The sequence below is a fragment of the Drosophila nasuta genome, chromosome 2R, assembly GCF_023558535.2.
Source record: "Drosophila nasuta strain 15112-1781.00 chromosome 2R, ASM2355853v1, whole genome shotgun sequence".
Taxonomy (NCBI): Eukaryota; Metazoa; Arthropoda; class Insecta; order Diptera; family Drosophilidae; genus Drosophila; species Drosophila nasuta.
Genome location: NC_083456.1, coordinates 33,012,657 through 33,027,208, shown reverse-complemented (window position 1 = coordinate 33,027,208; position 14,552 = coordinate 33,012,657). Strand labels below are relative to the sequence as shown.

Below are 14,552 nucleotides of genomic sequence, written 5' to 3'. Positions count from 1 at the left end.
GGGTCGCTTTTTTTCTACTTCTAGTTCTAAACAAATTCACAAACCATTAAATTGTACGTTGTGCGTGTGTAAATAGAGAGTATGTTAAAATAATCATAATCATAATTATAGTTACTATAAATACAAACAACAAATAATATTAGCTCTGTAAGTCTATCATATTTATGTGTAACCTGTGCTACAACGCTACAACTAAGTTATCCTCCCTTTTTCCCCCCACTCAATTTGCTGCGCTTCCGTGCGAAACCCAAGAGTTTTAAACCACACACACAGATATATATCCCCAAGATATATATATATATATACAATATATCGACAACGTAGGTCTGCAGTATGCCCAATATTTAATGCATACTCTTAGTTATTTTTTAATCATTGGCTGCTTAGAGTTTTCCATGCGTTAAGAATTGACCATTCATACTTATGTTTACATTTTGTGTATAGCTATAAACTATTTAAGCATAGCTCGTAGCCCGTAGCCACGTATTATGTAGAGCAATTTGAAAATACTGTATTTATACAATAATAAAAAACATTCAAAAACATTATATAATCAAACATTCGTTGACATCATTTTAATTTTTAGTGTTTTACAACAAATTTTCATAATGTTCAAACGTTTCACGCGAAACAGAAAATGTCCTCCACGGTTGATTCGACGCTTGAAGCACGAAATGCCGAAGCACCTCGAGAAAGTCGCCACGGACAAGGATCCAGAGTTCTCCTCGATGATTCTCTACTACTATCACAAAGCTGCCCAGGTGATGGAGCCGACGCTGCTCAAGGAAATGGATCAGCACACGCATTTTAAGCCCGAAGAGAAACAAGCGCGAGTGAGTGCAATCTTGAATCTAATCGGAAGTGTCTGCACCTCCCTCGAGGTTAGTTTTCCCATCATAAAAAGCCAATGGCACCTATGAGATCATCACCGGATATCGAGCGCATCACGTGAGGAATCGATTGCCGTTAAAAGGAGGCATTCGCTTTGCTATGGATGTGGATGAAGCCGAAGTCAAGGCGCTCGCCTCCATCATGACATTCAAGTGTGCCTGCGTCAATCTGCCATATGGCGGATCCAAGGGAGGTGTCCGCATCGATCCCTCCAAGTACACAGCCAAAGAGTTACAGACAATCACGAGGCGCTATACGATGGAATTGTTGAAAAGGAATATGATCGGACCTGCCATCGATGTACCAGCCCCCGATGTCAATACTGGTCCACGTGAGATGAGCTGGATTGTCGATCAGTACACGAAAACATTTGGCTACAAGGACATCAATGCGGCAGCTATTGTAACTGGGAAGCCGGTTCATGTTGGGGGGCATTAATGGTAGAAACTCGGCAACAGGTCGAGGCGTGTGGAAATCGGGCGACTTGTTTCTGCAGGACAAGGAATGGATGGGCATGATTGGCTTTGAAACTGGCTGGAAAGATAAGAAGGTTATTGTTCAGGGATTCGGCAATGTGGGTTCGTTTGCCGCACAATTTGTCCACGATGCAGGCGCCAAAGTAATAGGTATCCAGGAGGTGGATTTTTCATTGACAAACGCTGACGGAATAGATATCGATGTAAGACTTAATTTTAAACGCAATGTGATGAAAGTAATTTTATGTAGCTTCTACCAAATTAGGATATTATGGAGTTCAAGGGGGAGAAAGAAACCATCAAGGGTTATCCAAAGGCGAAGGAAACGAAAGAATCGTTGCTCACTGCAGAGTGTGATATCCTAATGCCTTGTGCCACTCAGAAAGTTATCACCAGCGAGAATGCTAAGGATATTAAAGCTAAGCTGATCCTGGAAGGAGCCAATGGACCAACCACACCAGCTGGAGAAAAGATTCTGCTGGACAAAGGCGTCTTAATAGTTCCCGATCTGTATTGTAATGCTGGGGGTGTGACAGTGTCCTACTTTGAGTATCTAAAGAACATAAACCACGTAACGTATGGCAAGATGACGGCCAAGACAACCTCTCAGCTTATTCACGAGGTTATGAATTCAATAAACCAATCGTTAAAGGAAACAGAAGGGTGTAAAATTGTAAGTGATCTCTTAGTTATTGTTTAAAGTTAAAATTTTTCATTGTGATCATCAGCCAGAAATAGTGCCTAATCGTGGTCTTCAAAAAATTCGAGACTGTACAACGGAAGCCGAAATCGTAGATGCAGCACTTCAGACAGTTATGGAGTCGTCAGTCATTGGTATTAAGAACATAGCAAATCAATTCAAACTCTGCAACGATCTACGAACTGCCGCCTACATTTGGGCCATATTCAAGATATTCCGTGCTCTTGAAAGCTCCGGTATATCACAGCAGTGATAGCTTCAGTTTGAAGACAAAATCATTTTAGAATTTTAGATATCTCTCATGTATTGTAAGGATTTGTCAGAGCAAAATTGTAAATTGTTGATGCTTAGTGTTTTAAAGGAAAATGTGTTGAAAGTAATTTAATTCAAAAAGAACAACTAAATATAAGATAAATATTATAGAAATAAGCAAATTATGAAAAAAACTATTGCGATTGCAATATATTAATCAATTACTTAAAAATTTTAAAATTGATTCATTTTTTGCATTCTCAAAACAAAAAATGTTACAAAAACAAATCTAAAATTTTCGTCAATTTTGTCAAGGGGTAGGCATGGAAAATGTGTCGAAAAAGCCACAAATCATGGCTAACTCCGGCATTTGAATTGCTAGCGTGATGTCCTTTGGACCACAGTTAGCTCATATCAATCGAAAATCGACTATAAAATCAAAAGGACGAAAGTCCTTTAAACACCAAAGTTACAAGGACTTTTTTGTATACATAAAATAAGCCATAACTCGGTCGTAACTTTGTTAATCGTTGCGGTCCATGTGTCAGTCAACTCGTCTTAATAAGCAGAATTTACATGCCAAAGGACATTCGAATCGTCCTTACAGTTTTCGAGTTATCCAGGCTTTTGTGTTTTTATAAATTTTCTTTGTGCTTTTGGCAGCCCCTAAAAGTATGCAACAATTTCTTACACTCGCCAATAAAAAATGCAGCGACGACCAAAAAACCCAAGTTGAACAGCTGAAATACCAGGCGAACAGAAAAATGACTATCAATTGGTAATCAAAAATGTTAGAAAAACAAAGCCCAAATTTTCGTCAATTTTGTCAAGGGGTAGGCATGGAAAATGTGTCGAAAAAGCCACAAATCATGGCTAACTCCGGCATTTGAATTGCTATCGTGATGTCCTTTGGACCACAGTTAGCTCTGATCAATCGAAAATCGACTATAAAATCAAAAGGACGAAAGTCCTTCAAACACCAAAGTTACAAGGACTTTTTTGTATACATAAAATAAGTCATAACTCGGTCGTAACTTTGTTAATCGTTCCGTTCTAAGTGTCAATCAACTCGTCTTAATAAGCACAATTTGCATGCCAAAGGACATCCGAATCGTCCTTACAGTTTTCGAGTTATCCAGGATTTTGTGTTTTTATACATTTTCTGTGTGCTTTTGAGAGCCCCTTAAAGTATGCAACGATTTTTTTCACTCGCCAATAAAAATTGCAGCGACGGCCAAAAAACCCAAGTTGAACAGGTGAAATACCAGGCGAACAGAAAAGTGTAGAAAGTGAATTCGCCATTTCGATGATTTATAAAACCATTGCATACTTTTAGGAGCTGCTAATAACAGAATCTGTTAATAGATTACTTACCAACTCTGATACTTACCAACTCCGATACTTACCTAATTAATTTTTTTATTATTTGACCGTTAAAAATTAAGCAAACAAATACTTGCTTGCCTTGGAAAATTGTTTTAAAATTCTTGCAAAGTAACAGTTTTCTTTAAAAATCTGAATGAAATTGAATATTTAACAAAATTTTACTTTGTAAAGTGAGCGATAATGTTTCGTGGTATTGCCAATGCTCTCTTAAATGGACGCCACCAGGCGCCTCCACAAATGCAGAAGCGATCTGAGCACAAAATTCCAGAGAAACTTCAGAAAATCGCAACGGACAAGGATCCAGAGTTCTCCGCGATGGTGCTGTATTATTATCACAGAGCAGCCCAGACAATGGAGAAGGAACTGGTCAAGGAAATGGATAAGTATAACCATTTGAAACCCGAGCACAAGCAAGCCCGAGTCTCTGCAATCCTCAACTTAATTGGAAGTGTGTGCACCTCGATAGAAGTCAGTTTCCCCATCATAAAATCCAATGGTACCTATGAGATCATCACCGGATATCGAGCGCATCACGTGAGGAATCGTTTGCCGTTAAAAGGAGGCATTCGCTTTGCTATGGATGTGGATGAAGCCGAAGTCAAGGCACTCGCCTCCATCATGACATTCAAGTGTGCCTGCGTCAATCTGCCATATGGCGGATCCAAGGGAGGTGTCCGCATCGATCCTGCCAAGTATACAGTTGGCGAGTTGCAGACGATCACGAGACGATATACGATGGAACTCCTCAAGAGAAATATGATTGGACCCGGCATAGATGTGCCTGCACCCGATGTCAACACCGGTCCACGTGAGATGAGTTGGATAGTCGATCAGTACACGAAAACATTTGGCTACAAGGATATCAATGCGGCAGCTATTGTAACTGGGAAGCCGGTTCACGTGGGCGGGATTAATGGAAGAAACTCGGCAACAGGACGAGGCGTGTGGAAATCGGGCGACTTGTTCCTGCAGGACAAAGAATGGATGGATATGATTGGTTTGAAGACAGGCTGGAAGGACAAGAAAGTTATTGTTCAGGGCTTCGGCAACGTCGGTTCCTTTGCCGCAAAGTTTGTCCACGAAGCAGGCGCTAAAGTTATCGGAATCCAGGAGATGGGCTTCAGTCTTGCCAATAAGGATGGAATAGATATTAACGTAAGAGATTATATTGTCAAAGGATAAAACTAAATGTTTACTTACTTAGGATGTTATAAAATTCAAGGAGGAGAAGAAGACCATAAAGGGATATCCAAAGGCGAAGGCATCCAAAGGTTCACTCCTAACTGCAGAATGTGATATCCTGATGCCTTGTGCAACTCAGAAAGTTATTACCAGTGAGAATGCCAAGGATATTAAAGCTAAGCTGATCCTGGAAGGAGCCAATGGACCAACCACACCAGCTGGAGAAAAGATTCTGCTGGACAAAGGCGTCTTAATAGTTCCCGATCTGTATTGTAATGCTGGGGGTGTGACAGTGTCCTACTTTGAGTATCTCAAGAACATCAATCATGTATCCTATGGTAAAATGCAGTCGAAGACTATTTCGCGGATTATTGTCGAGATCGTCAATTCGATGAATGAATCTCTTAGTGTTTGCGGAGAAGGTGAATTCGTAAGTACATATTTAATTTACTTCTACTTCCAGCTTCGAAATGTTTAGCCTTCTTTATTTCTAGCCCACAATCAAGGCGAATAAGAAACTCAAGTTAATTCGCGACTGCACCAAGGAAGCCGATATTGTGGATGCAGCTCTGCAGACTGTTATGGAATCGGCTGCCGAAGGCATCAAGATGACAGCTCACAGTTTTGAGCTGTGCAACGATCTACGAACTGCTGCCTACATCTGGTCCATTTTCAAGATCTTCCGTGCTTTGGAAAGCTCTGGCATATCGCAGCAGTAGATTCTGAAAATTTTAAATTATTTATTTATTTAAATAAATTTTAATTTTTTTAAAGTCAATCTATAGTAAGCATAGTTTTTCTTCTCAACAAATCAAAAACGAGATCTAGAGACTCGAACTTTAGACAGACCTAAAGCATAGACACACATAAATTTAGTCAATTTTCACAGCTTACACGAGAATAGTTTTGATTTGATTGCAAATTAAAAAGAGAGTTTCACAATGGACACACAACCGTTTAACAAGTCCGCGTTCCTCGAGAGTTATTTGCTTAAGCACCGCGAGCTGGGCAAGCGACAGAAGGAGTACAAGAAACTGCTGTCGAGCAAGGTCAAGACGCGTAATGAGACTATCATCGATGCGAGCTACGAGAACACGATCGATCGCCTCGAGGAGGAGAAGAACGATCTGCGCGCACAGATTTGGGTGGCTGGAGGATCGACGCACACTCAGAAGGACAATCGCTATTTGCGGCAGATTCGCTGTCATGTGGAGTGCCAGGAGAATCTTGCCGAGGACATCACCAAGCTGAAGACCTCAATTTGCAACATGGAACGCGAGATCAGCCGAGTGCGCAAACAGATCTACAATCTGAATCGACTCACAGTCCCCGAGCAACAGCATCAGGCGCATGTGGCGAGGGTGCGCAAGAAGATGGTTATTCTGGAGAACTCACTGGAGGTTGGGGTGCGACAGGAATGTGGATTCACTGCGGCCAATGCAGAGCTGCGAGAGCAACTTATCAGGATACTGAATCACCGCACCTTCTTCAACGATTCATACACCAAGATGGTGCAGAAGCTGAACAGCGACAAGAAGTATCTCATTGATCTCATTGAGTATGCGCTGAACACTTTCGATGGCTGCATCGATGTCTACGAGAAGATCGACAAGATCACGAAGCGCGAGGCCAAGGAGCGCGAACTGCGACGTATCGAGCTGCAGGGAATAATGCGCAAGGTGGCCGCCGATGCGGACAACACGGCGTTCATCGAGTGCAAGGGCAGGGATCGAGTGCTGGCCGATCTGCAGCCCAAGGAGTACAAGCGACGCGACGAGTTTCGGCGCAAGCACAACAAGAAGATCAGTCTGTATAACTCGGTGCTGAAAAAGATTCTCGACTACACCAACTCACGCAATGTGGAGGAGGTGATAGACAAATTCCAGCAGCAGGAGAGTCTTTACTACTCCTTCTTCAACTACGCCAACGAGATGAGCTACCACATTACGCTGCTGAACAACTCGGTGAATCGGCTCTTCGAAGATATTGTGGAGCTGAAGCGCGAGAACTCCAATACGCTGCAGGATCAGATCAATCTCATTCAGCAGCTGGAGGATCAAGTTCACCAGAAGCAGGCCTCCAACATAGAGCTGAACAAGACACGCGAGAGCAACGATGCGCGCCTCGAGAATCTGCTGCAGGGCATCGAAATGCTTTGCGACATGTGCTCCGTGGACACATCGCCATTGCAGGATCTCCTGGGGGATCACACGCATGTGAATCTGGTGAATGTGGAGCGCTTTGTTAAGCTGCTCGAGGCACGTATCCAGGACATTGTGGCCAGCGTGTACGTGTTCGAGCGCCAAGACGAGGGCAACATCGACTATGTGGTCAAGCAGATCGAAAAGATCTGCGAGCTGCCCACCGATCTCAATGATATTGTGCTTACCCAGCAGTGTCCCGAGTGTGCCGAGGGCGAAGCCTTTAACATCGACGATGGCGGCGACGGTGTCGCTATCCACACCGTCAAGGAGGCCAAGCAGAAGCTCTACGAGAAGATCACACAGCCCGAGATGCAGTATCGTCTCCATAGCATCAGCCAGTGTCGTCTGCCTCGATCCCGCATGCTGGCAGCCAAGCGCAACATGTGAAGCCGTTCCGTTTGGGTTTCACTTTCTTTTTTCTTTTCTTTTCGTACTTCTTCTGGCCAATGCGAATTGAATTTAAATTCATCTACGATGTCCCACTATGCGTATGTGTAATAAAACTTGACGTTGACAATCTAAAGCGAAGCAAATGTAAATTGCATGTCCAATTGTTAATAAGTATATCATTTAATTAACTAAGCTATATAAAGTGCTTGTCGAATATAGAATTCAGCACAATTGAGAAAATATTAAAGTACCTTAATATTGAAATATCACTATTAGGAAATTTAAGCAATATGTTGGTTTACATTATTTATTTGCATTAAAAGCAAGCTAAATTTTATGTAAATAAATTTATATAAATTTTCTTTCATACATGGAAAATATCTTTGTCTGATCTTTACGTCTCAACTGGAATGGGAGTCGACGCAGTTTCCGTTTCGCAATACATTCGGTTTAGCCTCGCTACATCCGAATCGGATATATTAGTTCGTTGTCCCATTTCAACGCCAGGTTCCCTTTTTTTCTGTAAGTAAGAGATGCGCAATGTAGAGATGTCTTAAAAGTATTATATAATCGCTTGATGACTCACTATTGCCACGATCGTGGGATCGCCATTGATCGAGAAGGCTTTTTGGGAGTAATGCATGACGCTGCCGTAGTCGTAGATCACTCCAAAGTCCTGTCCGTGTTCATCGATCTTGAAGTTCTTCATAAACTCAGCTTTAATATTTTGGTTAACAATGACAACAAAATCGTCACGTATATTGCGATTCTGTTCGTGTGGAAATCCCAAGACATGCAGCAATTCGTGGACGGGTGTGCCAAACTTCTTGGTACACGCTGGAAGCTGCAAGTTGACCTCCTGCTTGTCTCCCATCCGGCCAACAGCTGACCAGCATCCCTTATACTGATTGGTAATGAAGATGTAGTCCTTCTCGGTAGTATGTGGTATAAATAGGATGCACGATTTGTTCTGTATGAGCTCCATGGCTCGCATAATTGTATCGACATCATCCTGTGGAAAAGTGGTCGATATCTCGTAGGGAACAACTCCGTTCGGCCATGTGGTGCTCACACGGGGTGGAGTGCTTCTCATGCTAATCGAAGACTCTGGCACAAGGATGTCGCCTTCGAGATAATCGCCCGATTCCTCAGGATGCTCATCTTCTTCGTCGGGAGCGACGCGTGGCTGGGTCCTTAACACATATGGTTCTGCTAGTTTTGGTTGGCCAAACAATGCTTTGCCATAGACACTCAAGTCGAATACAATCACTGGAGTATGTAGCGGATAAGCGTTAGTCAACGATAGTCCCAAAAGGACAAAAAGCACAGAGATGCGATACATGCTAAGCTGCTTGATTTTAAACTGAATTAAAATCAATTTGGCAACGCGTTTTTATATGTTTTGACTATCAGTTGTTATCACTGGAATCTAAATTACAACGAGACCTTCACTCGGGATGTAAGATCCAGTTGGGAGAATTGAGGTTCAAATAATTATTTCCGCGTTTTTACAGTTCACTTCAATGATTCACTTAGCACGTTTCAACCATAACCGTAACCGATAAGCGTTATCACTGTAACCTTTCAGATTTATGGAAGCTGATGACGATGTTGCCGCGATCCCGTTTGAAAGTGATTTAAACCAGATGGAAATAAACTTAGCGCTTATAAACCGGGTTAACAGACTCTTGGTTAGAAAACCTTCGGTATTAAATAGCTTAACTAATCTTAATTGAAGTGCTTAGATTACATTTGCGTTGCTTTTAGTTTTAGTTTTAACTTAGCGAATATCGTAATTTGTATCTCAAACTTTGATAGTTTTATGTAACATTGTTGGAAGTGAAAAAGTTTATATCTTCCGGATTAATTGTCTTTGAAATATTTTCCACTTTATTATTAAACAAAATTGATTGATTGATCACTTTTAATAGGAATTATCTCTTGAAAACTCGTTATAAGTACTCCAAGATATCATATAAGTTGAATTATCCAATTCTATCACTCACTGATGTATTTCATCGTTGACCATTCCGATATTATCTTAATATCTCTTAAAAGTTATAGCACGCGATTTGTTTGACAACAACTTTAGCTAATAGTTTATTCCTTATGTATTTAGTTTGATCAGGCAATTAATTCTAGATTATTCATAAATGTTTCATGGTAATGCTTTAAATAGTTGGTTGATTTGTGCGGTGATCCAATGAATTAATAGAATCTTTGGGCGTTTTCAGTTTTAGTTGCTACTTTCACTGGGTTTCTCCTCCTTCTCGGTAGCTGTTTCTCCATCTCCAAGTCCCAGACCGCTGATAAGTCCATTGATGAAGCTGTCAACAATTGGATTTCCACCGGGCGCAACAGGAGCGGGAGCAGCTCCAGGTGCAACTCCAGGAGCAGGAGCAGGTGCTGGCACGGCAGCTGGAGATCCAGCGACGTAGCCACACTCGTACATGGCATTCAACTTGTCCACATCAAAGTCGGAGAAACCGTTGCGCTGACCCATCTTGGAGGCGCCATTTGATTGCTGTAAATAACAAACATAAATAAGTAAATGGTTCTTAAGATTTAGATCAAAGTCTGCACTTACCATTGCCACAATTGTGGGTTGTCCGTTGGTGGAGAAAGCGTTGGCCGAATAGTGCATCACGCTGCCATAATCGTAGGGAACTCCAAAGGCTTCGGTCTTGGCCGCCTTCTCAAAGTTGTTCATAGCCGCGGACTGAATGTTACGGTACTGAATGGCCACAAAGGCGTCACGCTCCATGCGATTCTGTTCGTGCAGGAAGCCCAGAGCATGCATCAGCTCGTGCATGGCAGTGCCAGGGCGACTGAGACAGCCAGGTGACTGCAAATTGACTTCCTGTTTGCCACCTACGCGACCCACCGACGACCAGCAGCCAGAGTTGCCGCTGACAATTGAGATGTAGTCGCGTTCTCCGGAGTAGGGCACGAAGCGGATGCAGGTGCGCTTGTGATACTGGGCGATGGCGCCTTGGATGGTGGCCATGTCGTTGGCATTGAAGTTGCCGCGAATCTCGTAAGGCACCACGCCCTTGGGCCACCTCGAGGATTGCGTGGGCAGGCCGTTCTTCATGGTCAGATCAGTCTGTGGCACCAGGATGTCACCCTCCAAATAGCTGCCCAGCTCCTCGGGATTTCCAGCGTGTGTTTCCACGCTGTAGTTGCTCACCAGACTGGCGGTCAGCTGCTCATCCGGCTTGCCATACATCGCAGCGCCGTAGGAGCTCAGATCAATGACATCCTTGTTGGGTGGTTGTGGTTCCTCGATTCCATTGTCGGGCACCTCGATCACCACAGTGTCGTCGATGTCGTCGTAGAGTGTGAGGGGCACAGCCTGGACAAGTGCCAGGCACAATAGGATTAGACCAAAAGGAGTTGCGGACATGTTTTTGATTGATGGATTGCTCGATTCGCTGAATTGCTGTCTCAAGTTTGACTGTGCTGCGATCTGGTCAGGAATGGATTTATATACTCAAGCTGCTATCAGTCATTTAGACGGTAGTCAACAGTCAACAGTTATGCATAAACATAAAGAGTATTTCACCGGCAGACCTTCAGACTTCACGTCATCGTCATCGCAATCGTCTTGTTTTGTCACACACGCTTTATTGGTGGACAAATATTTGGATAACGCTCGTGTTGAAGCAGCGCCCATAAAGTTCTATTTTATGTTAACTTTTGTTTATGTTGTTGTTGTTTTTTTGGGTGAAATTATTTCCATAATGTGTATCAGTAGTTTGTTTGCATATATGCAAAGTTTAATGACATTCTCTCGCTCTCGCAATGTAGTTCTCTAGTTTTCGCGTGCATAACACATAACAATAACCGATAAGAACAATCACGCTGACCTTTTCGCTGGATGGATTTACTATTCAACGATTATGCGCAACTTTTCCACTGTATAATTGTGCTGTGATTTAGAGTGGAAACACTCGTGATCCACTTGGCAACATGCCCAAAAAAGGAGTCCGACTTAACTATGATTAAACTTACGAAAATGTAACCTTAATTTAAACAATTCTTTCTTCACTATAACTAAACTTAGAATTAACGTCTATTGAAATTTAACCTTAACTCAGCCCAGAATACAATGATCCTAATTTCTTAATTCGCAAACTTAAATACTCACAATGCAGGTTAAACACAACACAGCACAGCACAGAACAGCGGCAACTTCAATGGGGAGTGTGGAAAAAACCTCTTCAGCTAGAAAAATCCCATGCATGTTGATTGAACAGCTGTGCAATTGTCTCTATCAAATTAAGTTCAAGTGCAGGCGACAGCAACACAAGCTGGATGGAGTATTTAATGATTCATCTATAAGATGTGTGTGTGTGCGTGTGAGTAAGATTAGGTGTTGTCTATTCGTTAAGTATCCAAGCTCATGTCCACAACCATGTTGGAGTCGGAATTGGAGTTTGAATTGGAGAGCTCCTCCTCCTCCTCGAATTTGAGGTTCATTTTGATGCCATTCAGTTTGTCGGCATTGAGCATTTGTCGAGTACTGGCCGTGATTGATTCGGTGACATCCCGCAATGCCTTGCTGCAAATCTCGTTGATTGTTGTGTTATCGTCCATCAGATCCTCAATGCAATTCTTTAAGATAGTCGAGGTGACAATACAGTCGCGATTTAGTGCCAAGCTCTTGTGGAAATACTCAATGGCCTCGTCCAAATTGCCCAACAGAGCGTGTATGAATCCCATGGACGTGTAGGTGGGGGCGCTTTGTGGCTTCAGCAGAAGAGCCTGCAGGGATTAAAATCATTTAGATAGCACACAAAGTAATAAAATTCGATTTTACATATTGGAAATTGTAGAGCGCCTCCTCGTATTTCCCTATGCGGCGCAGCGAGTGACCCAGATTGATAAAGAGCGGCTCCCAGCGTGCGGAAATCTCTTCGTTGTTGGTCTTGGCACGCTGTTTAATGATGTCCACGGTGCACTGGAAAATTGTGGCTGCTCCATCGTAGTATTCGTACTCGTACTTAATCACGCCAAGCTCATGCAACACATACACATCCATGGGCGCAATTGTCATGGCCTGCAGAAAGAACTTCTCGGCTAGTTCCAGATTCTTGGTCAGTCCGCACTCCACGCCAATGTAGAGCAACGGCAAGTGACAGCCGCGCATCAGCTGAGTGGCCTTAAAGTAGGCAGCCATCGCCTGTTCGTGCTCGTTCTCATTGGCAAAGGAGTGACCATAGGCCAGCCAAGCGGGACCATAAAGACGATCCAGGGAAGTGGCTTTGGAGAGATAACGACGCGCCGGATCACTCTTGCCTATCATATCGTAGTAGCAGCCAACGGCGTACCAGGAAATTGCCTTGTCGGGGTAGCGATCAACGAGTTTGTGCGCCACATAGAAAAGCCTGTTAAAGTCGCCGTTCTCGACAAGGCAAGCGATTTGAATAGTCAGCGCATTGTTGTGGAACGGATCAATCTTAAGCAGGCTAAAATTAGACAATATTAGAGACAAATATAGGTTGAATTGCATGCCACTTGCTCACTCATTGAGTATTTTAAGGCACTGCTTGTAATCGCAGTCGTAGAAGCACTTCTCTGCTTCGGCAGCCAAGAGATCTGTGCTACGCTGCACGCGCGTTAAGCAGTCGTTGAGCGACATCACCGTATCCAAGTCCTGGTCCCCCGAGGCACGACGATTAGAGGCGTCGAAGAGCGAGCGCTGCGTGGCATCGATCATGGAGGAAGCACGTGACAAACTCGTCTGCAGCGAGAAAGTGGGCGCCTTTAAATCCTCCAGCACTCTGCAGAAAAACAGCTTAATAAAAAATACAAATCGAAACTAGATATTTACTTACTTTTGAGCAGGAGACATGAAGTGAGCTGGCGTCACAGGCACCTTGTGTAGGTTGGACTTAGGGAACTGCGAGTCGGTTGAGCAGGTTTGCTGCACACGCACCGTGAACTCCTTGATGTACTTGAGCACATCCGGATTGACAATGGGCGAAATCTCTTCGGCATTGCGTGCCGAGATCAGCTCGTAATACTTTTTCAATCTTGATTCGTAAAGCTTTAAGATAAACTTGGCATCCGACTCGCTGGATTGCTGCGCCAGCGGCAGATGATGCATCAGCTCGAACTCTGCAACAATGTGGAGTCAGTTGTAGTAAATACTTTATGTTCTATTTACCAACTTACCCTCCCAGGCCATCAGCATCTCGTGCTGCACTAAAGCCTCCAATGCCTCGAAGCAATAGATGGATTTGTGTAGCGCCTGCACATAAAAGTCCATGGCCATGCCTCGATTGTCCAGTGCCTCATACACCTTTCCCTTCATTAGATAAATGGAAGCCAGCAGCTCATTGCGATTGCTCTCCTCGCCGCCAAAGACGCTGTTGCTCTCCAGGTTGAAGCCACTAGCAGCATCCTGTGGTGGGTGTACTATTGACGTGCTCATCGCCTCTACATCCACAGCCTGTATTATGTTAGCCGCCTCGTTGTACTCTTTGGCCGCATAGAGGCTCTCCAGCAGCAGATTAAAGCATGGCAGCGAACTCTTTTGCAGATGATAGTGTTGAATTGTGTGCGCTGCCCGATGAAATTCGCCGAGCAGGAACATGCACTGTGCCTGGTAGTAGACATCGCGTGGCTCCTGCCCACTAAGCACAGCCACTTTCTCGGCCCAAAACAAGGCAGTCGAATAGCGACGCTGCGCAAAAATTGTTATTCGAAGAACATGAAATGGCACTTTTTGATATTACTTACCATGTCTATGAACTGTTTGACTAGCTTGCGGTATTGCGCCAGATCGATATGATCATTGGAGGTGTCTGTGTTACTGTTTTCATTGTCGCCAGCCATTTTGTACTTAGCAAATCATCAAAAATAAATATTTTATTCCAATTTGCTAATTTTGCCTTTTGCCGGCAAGCGCTTTTGTTAGCCGCGTGATCTGGCAACGCCGCCATTGCGCTCAGCTGTTTTTGCCATTCACACCGCAGCGCGGTTACACAGCGAGAAACGTTACACATCGGAGAGCAAATCAGACGTTATAACAGAAACGGACACAGCTTTTAAAATGCAGCTCGA

General features: G+C 43.5%; 6 protein-coding genes across 6 annotated transcripts; 3 read left to right on the top strand and 3 right to left on the bottom strand.

Moving 5' to 3' along the window:
* Positions 1 to 519: 519 nt before the first annotated feature.
* Positions 520 to 2,493, top strand: LOC132784821 (glutamate dehydrogenase, mitochondrial-like). Its single transcript, XM_060790692.1, is given in 5 exon segments — positions 520 to 905; positions 907 to 1,314; positions 1,316 to 1,570; positions 1,633 to 2,040; positions 2,096 to 2,493. Coding segments are annotated over 5 exon segments (1,593 nt in total). The 5' UTR covers positions 520 to 608; the 3' UTR covers positions 2,321 to 2,493.
* Positions 2,494 to 3,783: 1,290 nt separating this feature from the next.
* On the top strand, positions 3,784 to 5,665 carry LOC132785568 (glutamate dehydrogenase, mitochondrial). Its single transcript, XM_060791719.1, has 3 exons — positions 3,784 to 4,860; positions 4,910 to 5,317; positions 5,382 to 5,665. The coding sequence occupies exons 1-3, from the start codon at positions 3,886 to 3,888 to the stop codon at positions 5,604 to 5,606; spliced, it is 1,608 nt and encodes a 535-aa protein (XP_060647702.1). The 5' UTR covers positions 3,784 to 3,885; the 3' UTR covers positions 5,607 to 5,665.
* An 84-nt stretch (positions 5,666 to 5,749) lies between these two features.
* LOC132785566 (uncharacterized) lies at positions 5,750 to 7,770 on the top strand. Its single transcript, XM_060791718.1, has one exon. It carries the CDS (start codon positions 5,829 to 5,831, stop codon positions 7,476 to 7,478), a length of 1,650 nt encoding a protein of 549 aa, XP_060647701.1. The 5' UTR covers positions 5,750 to 5,828; the 3' UTR covers positions 7,479 to 7,770.
* A 4-nt stretch (positions 7,771 to 7,774) lies between these two features.
* Positions 7,775 to 9,102, bottom strand: LOC132785570 (low choriolytic enzyme-like). Its single transcript, XM_060791721.1, has 2 exons — positions 8,068 to 9,102; positions 7,775 to 8,001 (listed from the first exon to the last, which is right to left on the bottom strand). Exons 1-2 carry the CDS (start codon positions 8,821 to 8,823, stop codon positions 7,876 to 7,878), a joined length of 882 nt encoding a protein of 293 aa, XP_060647704.1. The 5' UTR covers positions 8,824 to 9,102; the 3' UTR covers positions 7,775 to 7,875.
* A 94-nt stretch (positions 9,103 to 9,196) lies between these two features.
* Positions 9,197 to 10,887, bottom strand: LOC132785569 (hatching enzyme 1.2). Its single transcript, XM_060791720.1, has 2 exons — positions 10,069 to 10,887; positions 9,197 to 10,005 (listed from the first exon to the last, which is right to left on the bottom strand). The coding sequence occupies exons 1-2, from the start codon at positions 10,885 to 10,887 to the stop codon at positions 9,718 to 9,720; spliced, it is 1,107 nt and encodes a 368-aa protein (XP_060647703.1). The 3' UTR covers positions 9,197 to 9,717.
* Positions 10,888 to 11,855: 968 nt separating this feature from the next.
* Positions 11,856 to 14,426, bottom strand: LOC132785564 (cell division cycle protein 16 homolog). The gene is made up of 6 exons (XM_060791716.1): positions 14,229 to 14,426; positions 13,662 to 14,172; positions 13,322 to 13,604; positions 13,010 to 13,267; positions 12,304 to 12,952; positions 11,856 to 12,248 (listed from the first exon to the last, which is right to left on the bottom strand). The coding sequence occupies exons 1-6, from the start codon at positions 14,322 to 14,324 to the stop codon at positions 11,871 to 11,873; spliced, it is 2,175 nt and encodes a 724-aa protein (XP_060647699.1). The 5' UTR covers positions 14,325 to 14,426; the 3' UTR covers positions 11,856 to 11,870.
* Positions 14,427 to 14,552: the final 126 nt, after the last annotated feature.

Bases quoted from the DNA above. Each gene is read 5' to 3' on its own strand.
- LOC132785568 (XM_060791719.1), top strand. From the start codon at position 3,886: ATGTTTCGTGGTATTGCCAATGCTCTCTTAAATGGACGCCACCAGGCG. The intron at 4,861-4,909 runs GTAAGAGATTAT...TTACTTACTTAG, and splicing joins AGGATGGAATAGATATTAAC to GATGTTATAAAATTCAAGGA. The intron at 5,318-5,381 runs GTAAGTACATAT...CTTTATTTCTAG, and splicing joins TTTGCGGAGAAGGTGAATTC to CCCACAATCAAGGCGAATAA.
- LOC132785566 (XM_060791718.1), top strand. From the start codon at position 5,829: ATGGACACACAACCGTTTAACAAGTCCGCGTTCCTCGAGAGTTATTTG.
- LOC132785570 (XM_060791721.1), bottom strand. From the start codon at position 8,823: ATGTATCGCATCTCTGTGCTTTTTGTCCTTTTGGGACTATCGTTGACT. The intron at 8,002-8,067 runs GTGAGTCATCAA...TCTTACTTACAG, and splicing joins ATCCCACGATCGTGGCAATA to AAAAAAAGGGAACCTGGCGT.
- LOC132785569 (XM_060791720.1), bottom strand. From the start codon at position 10,887: ATGTCCGCAACTCCTTTTGGTCTAATCCTATTGTGCCTGGCACTTGTC. The intron at 10,006-10,068 runs GTAAGTGCAGAC...TGTTATTTACAG, and splicing joins AACCCACAATTGTGGCAATG to CAATCAAATGGCGCCTCCAA.
- LOC132785564 (XM_060791716.1), bottom strand. From the start codon at position 14,324: ATGGCTGGCGACAATGAAAACAGTAACACAGACACCTCCAATGATCAT. The intron at 13,605-13,661 runs GTAAGTTGGTAA...ACATTGTTGCAG, and splicing joins GATGCTGATGGCCTGGGAGG to AGTTCGAGCTGATGCATCAT. The intron at 12,953-13,009 runs GTGAGCAAGTGG...GTCTAATTTTAG, and splicing joins TGCCTTAAAATACTCAATGA to CCTGCTTAAGATTGATCCGT.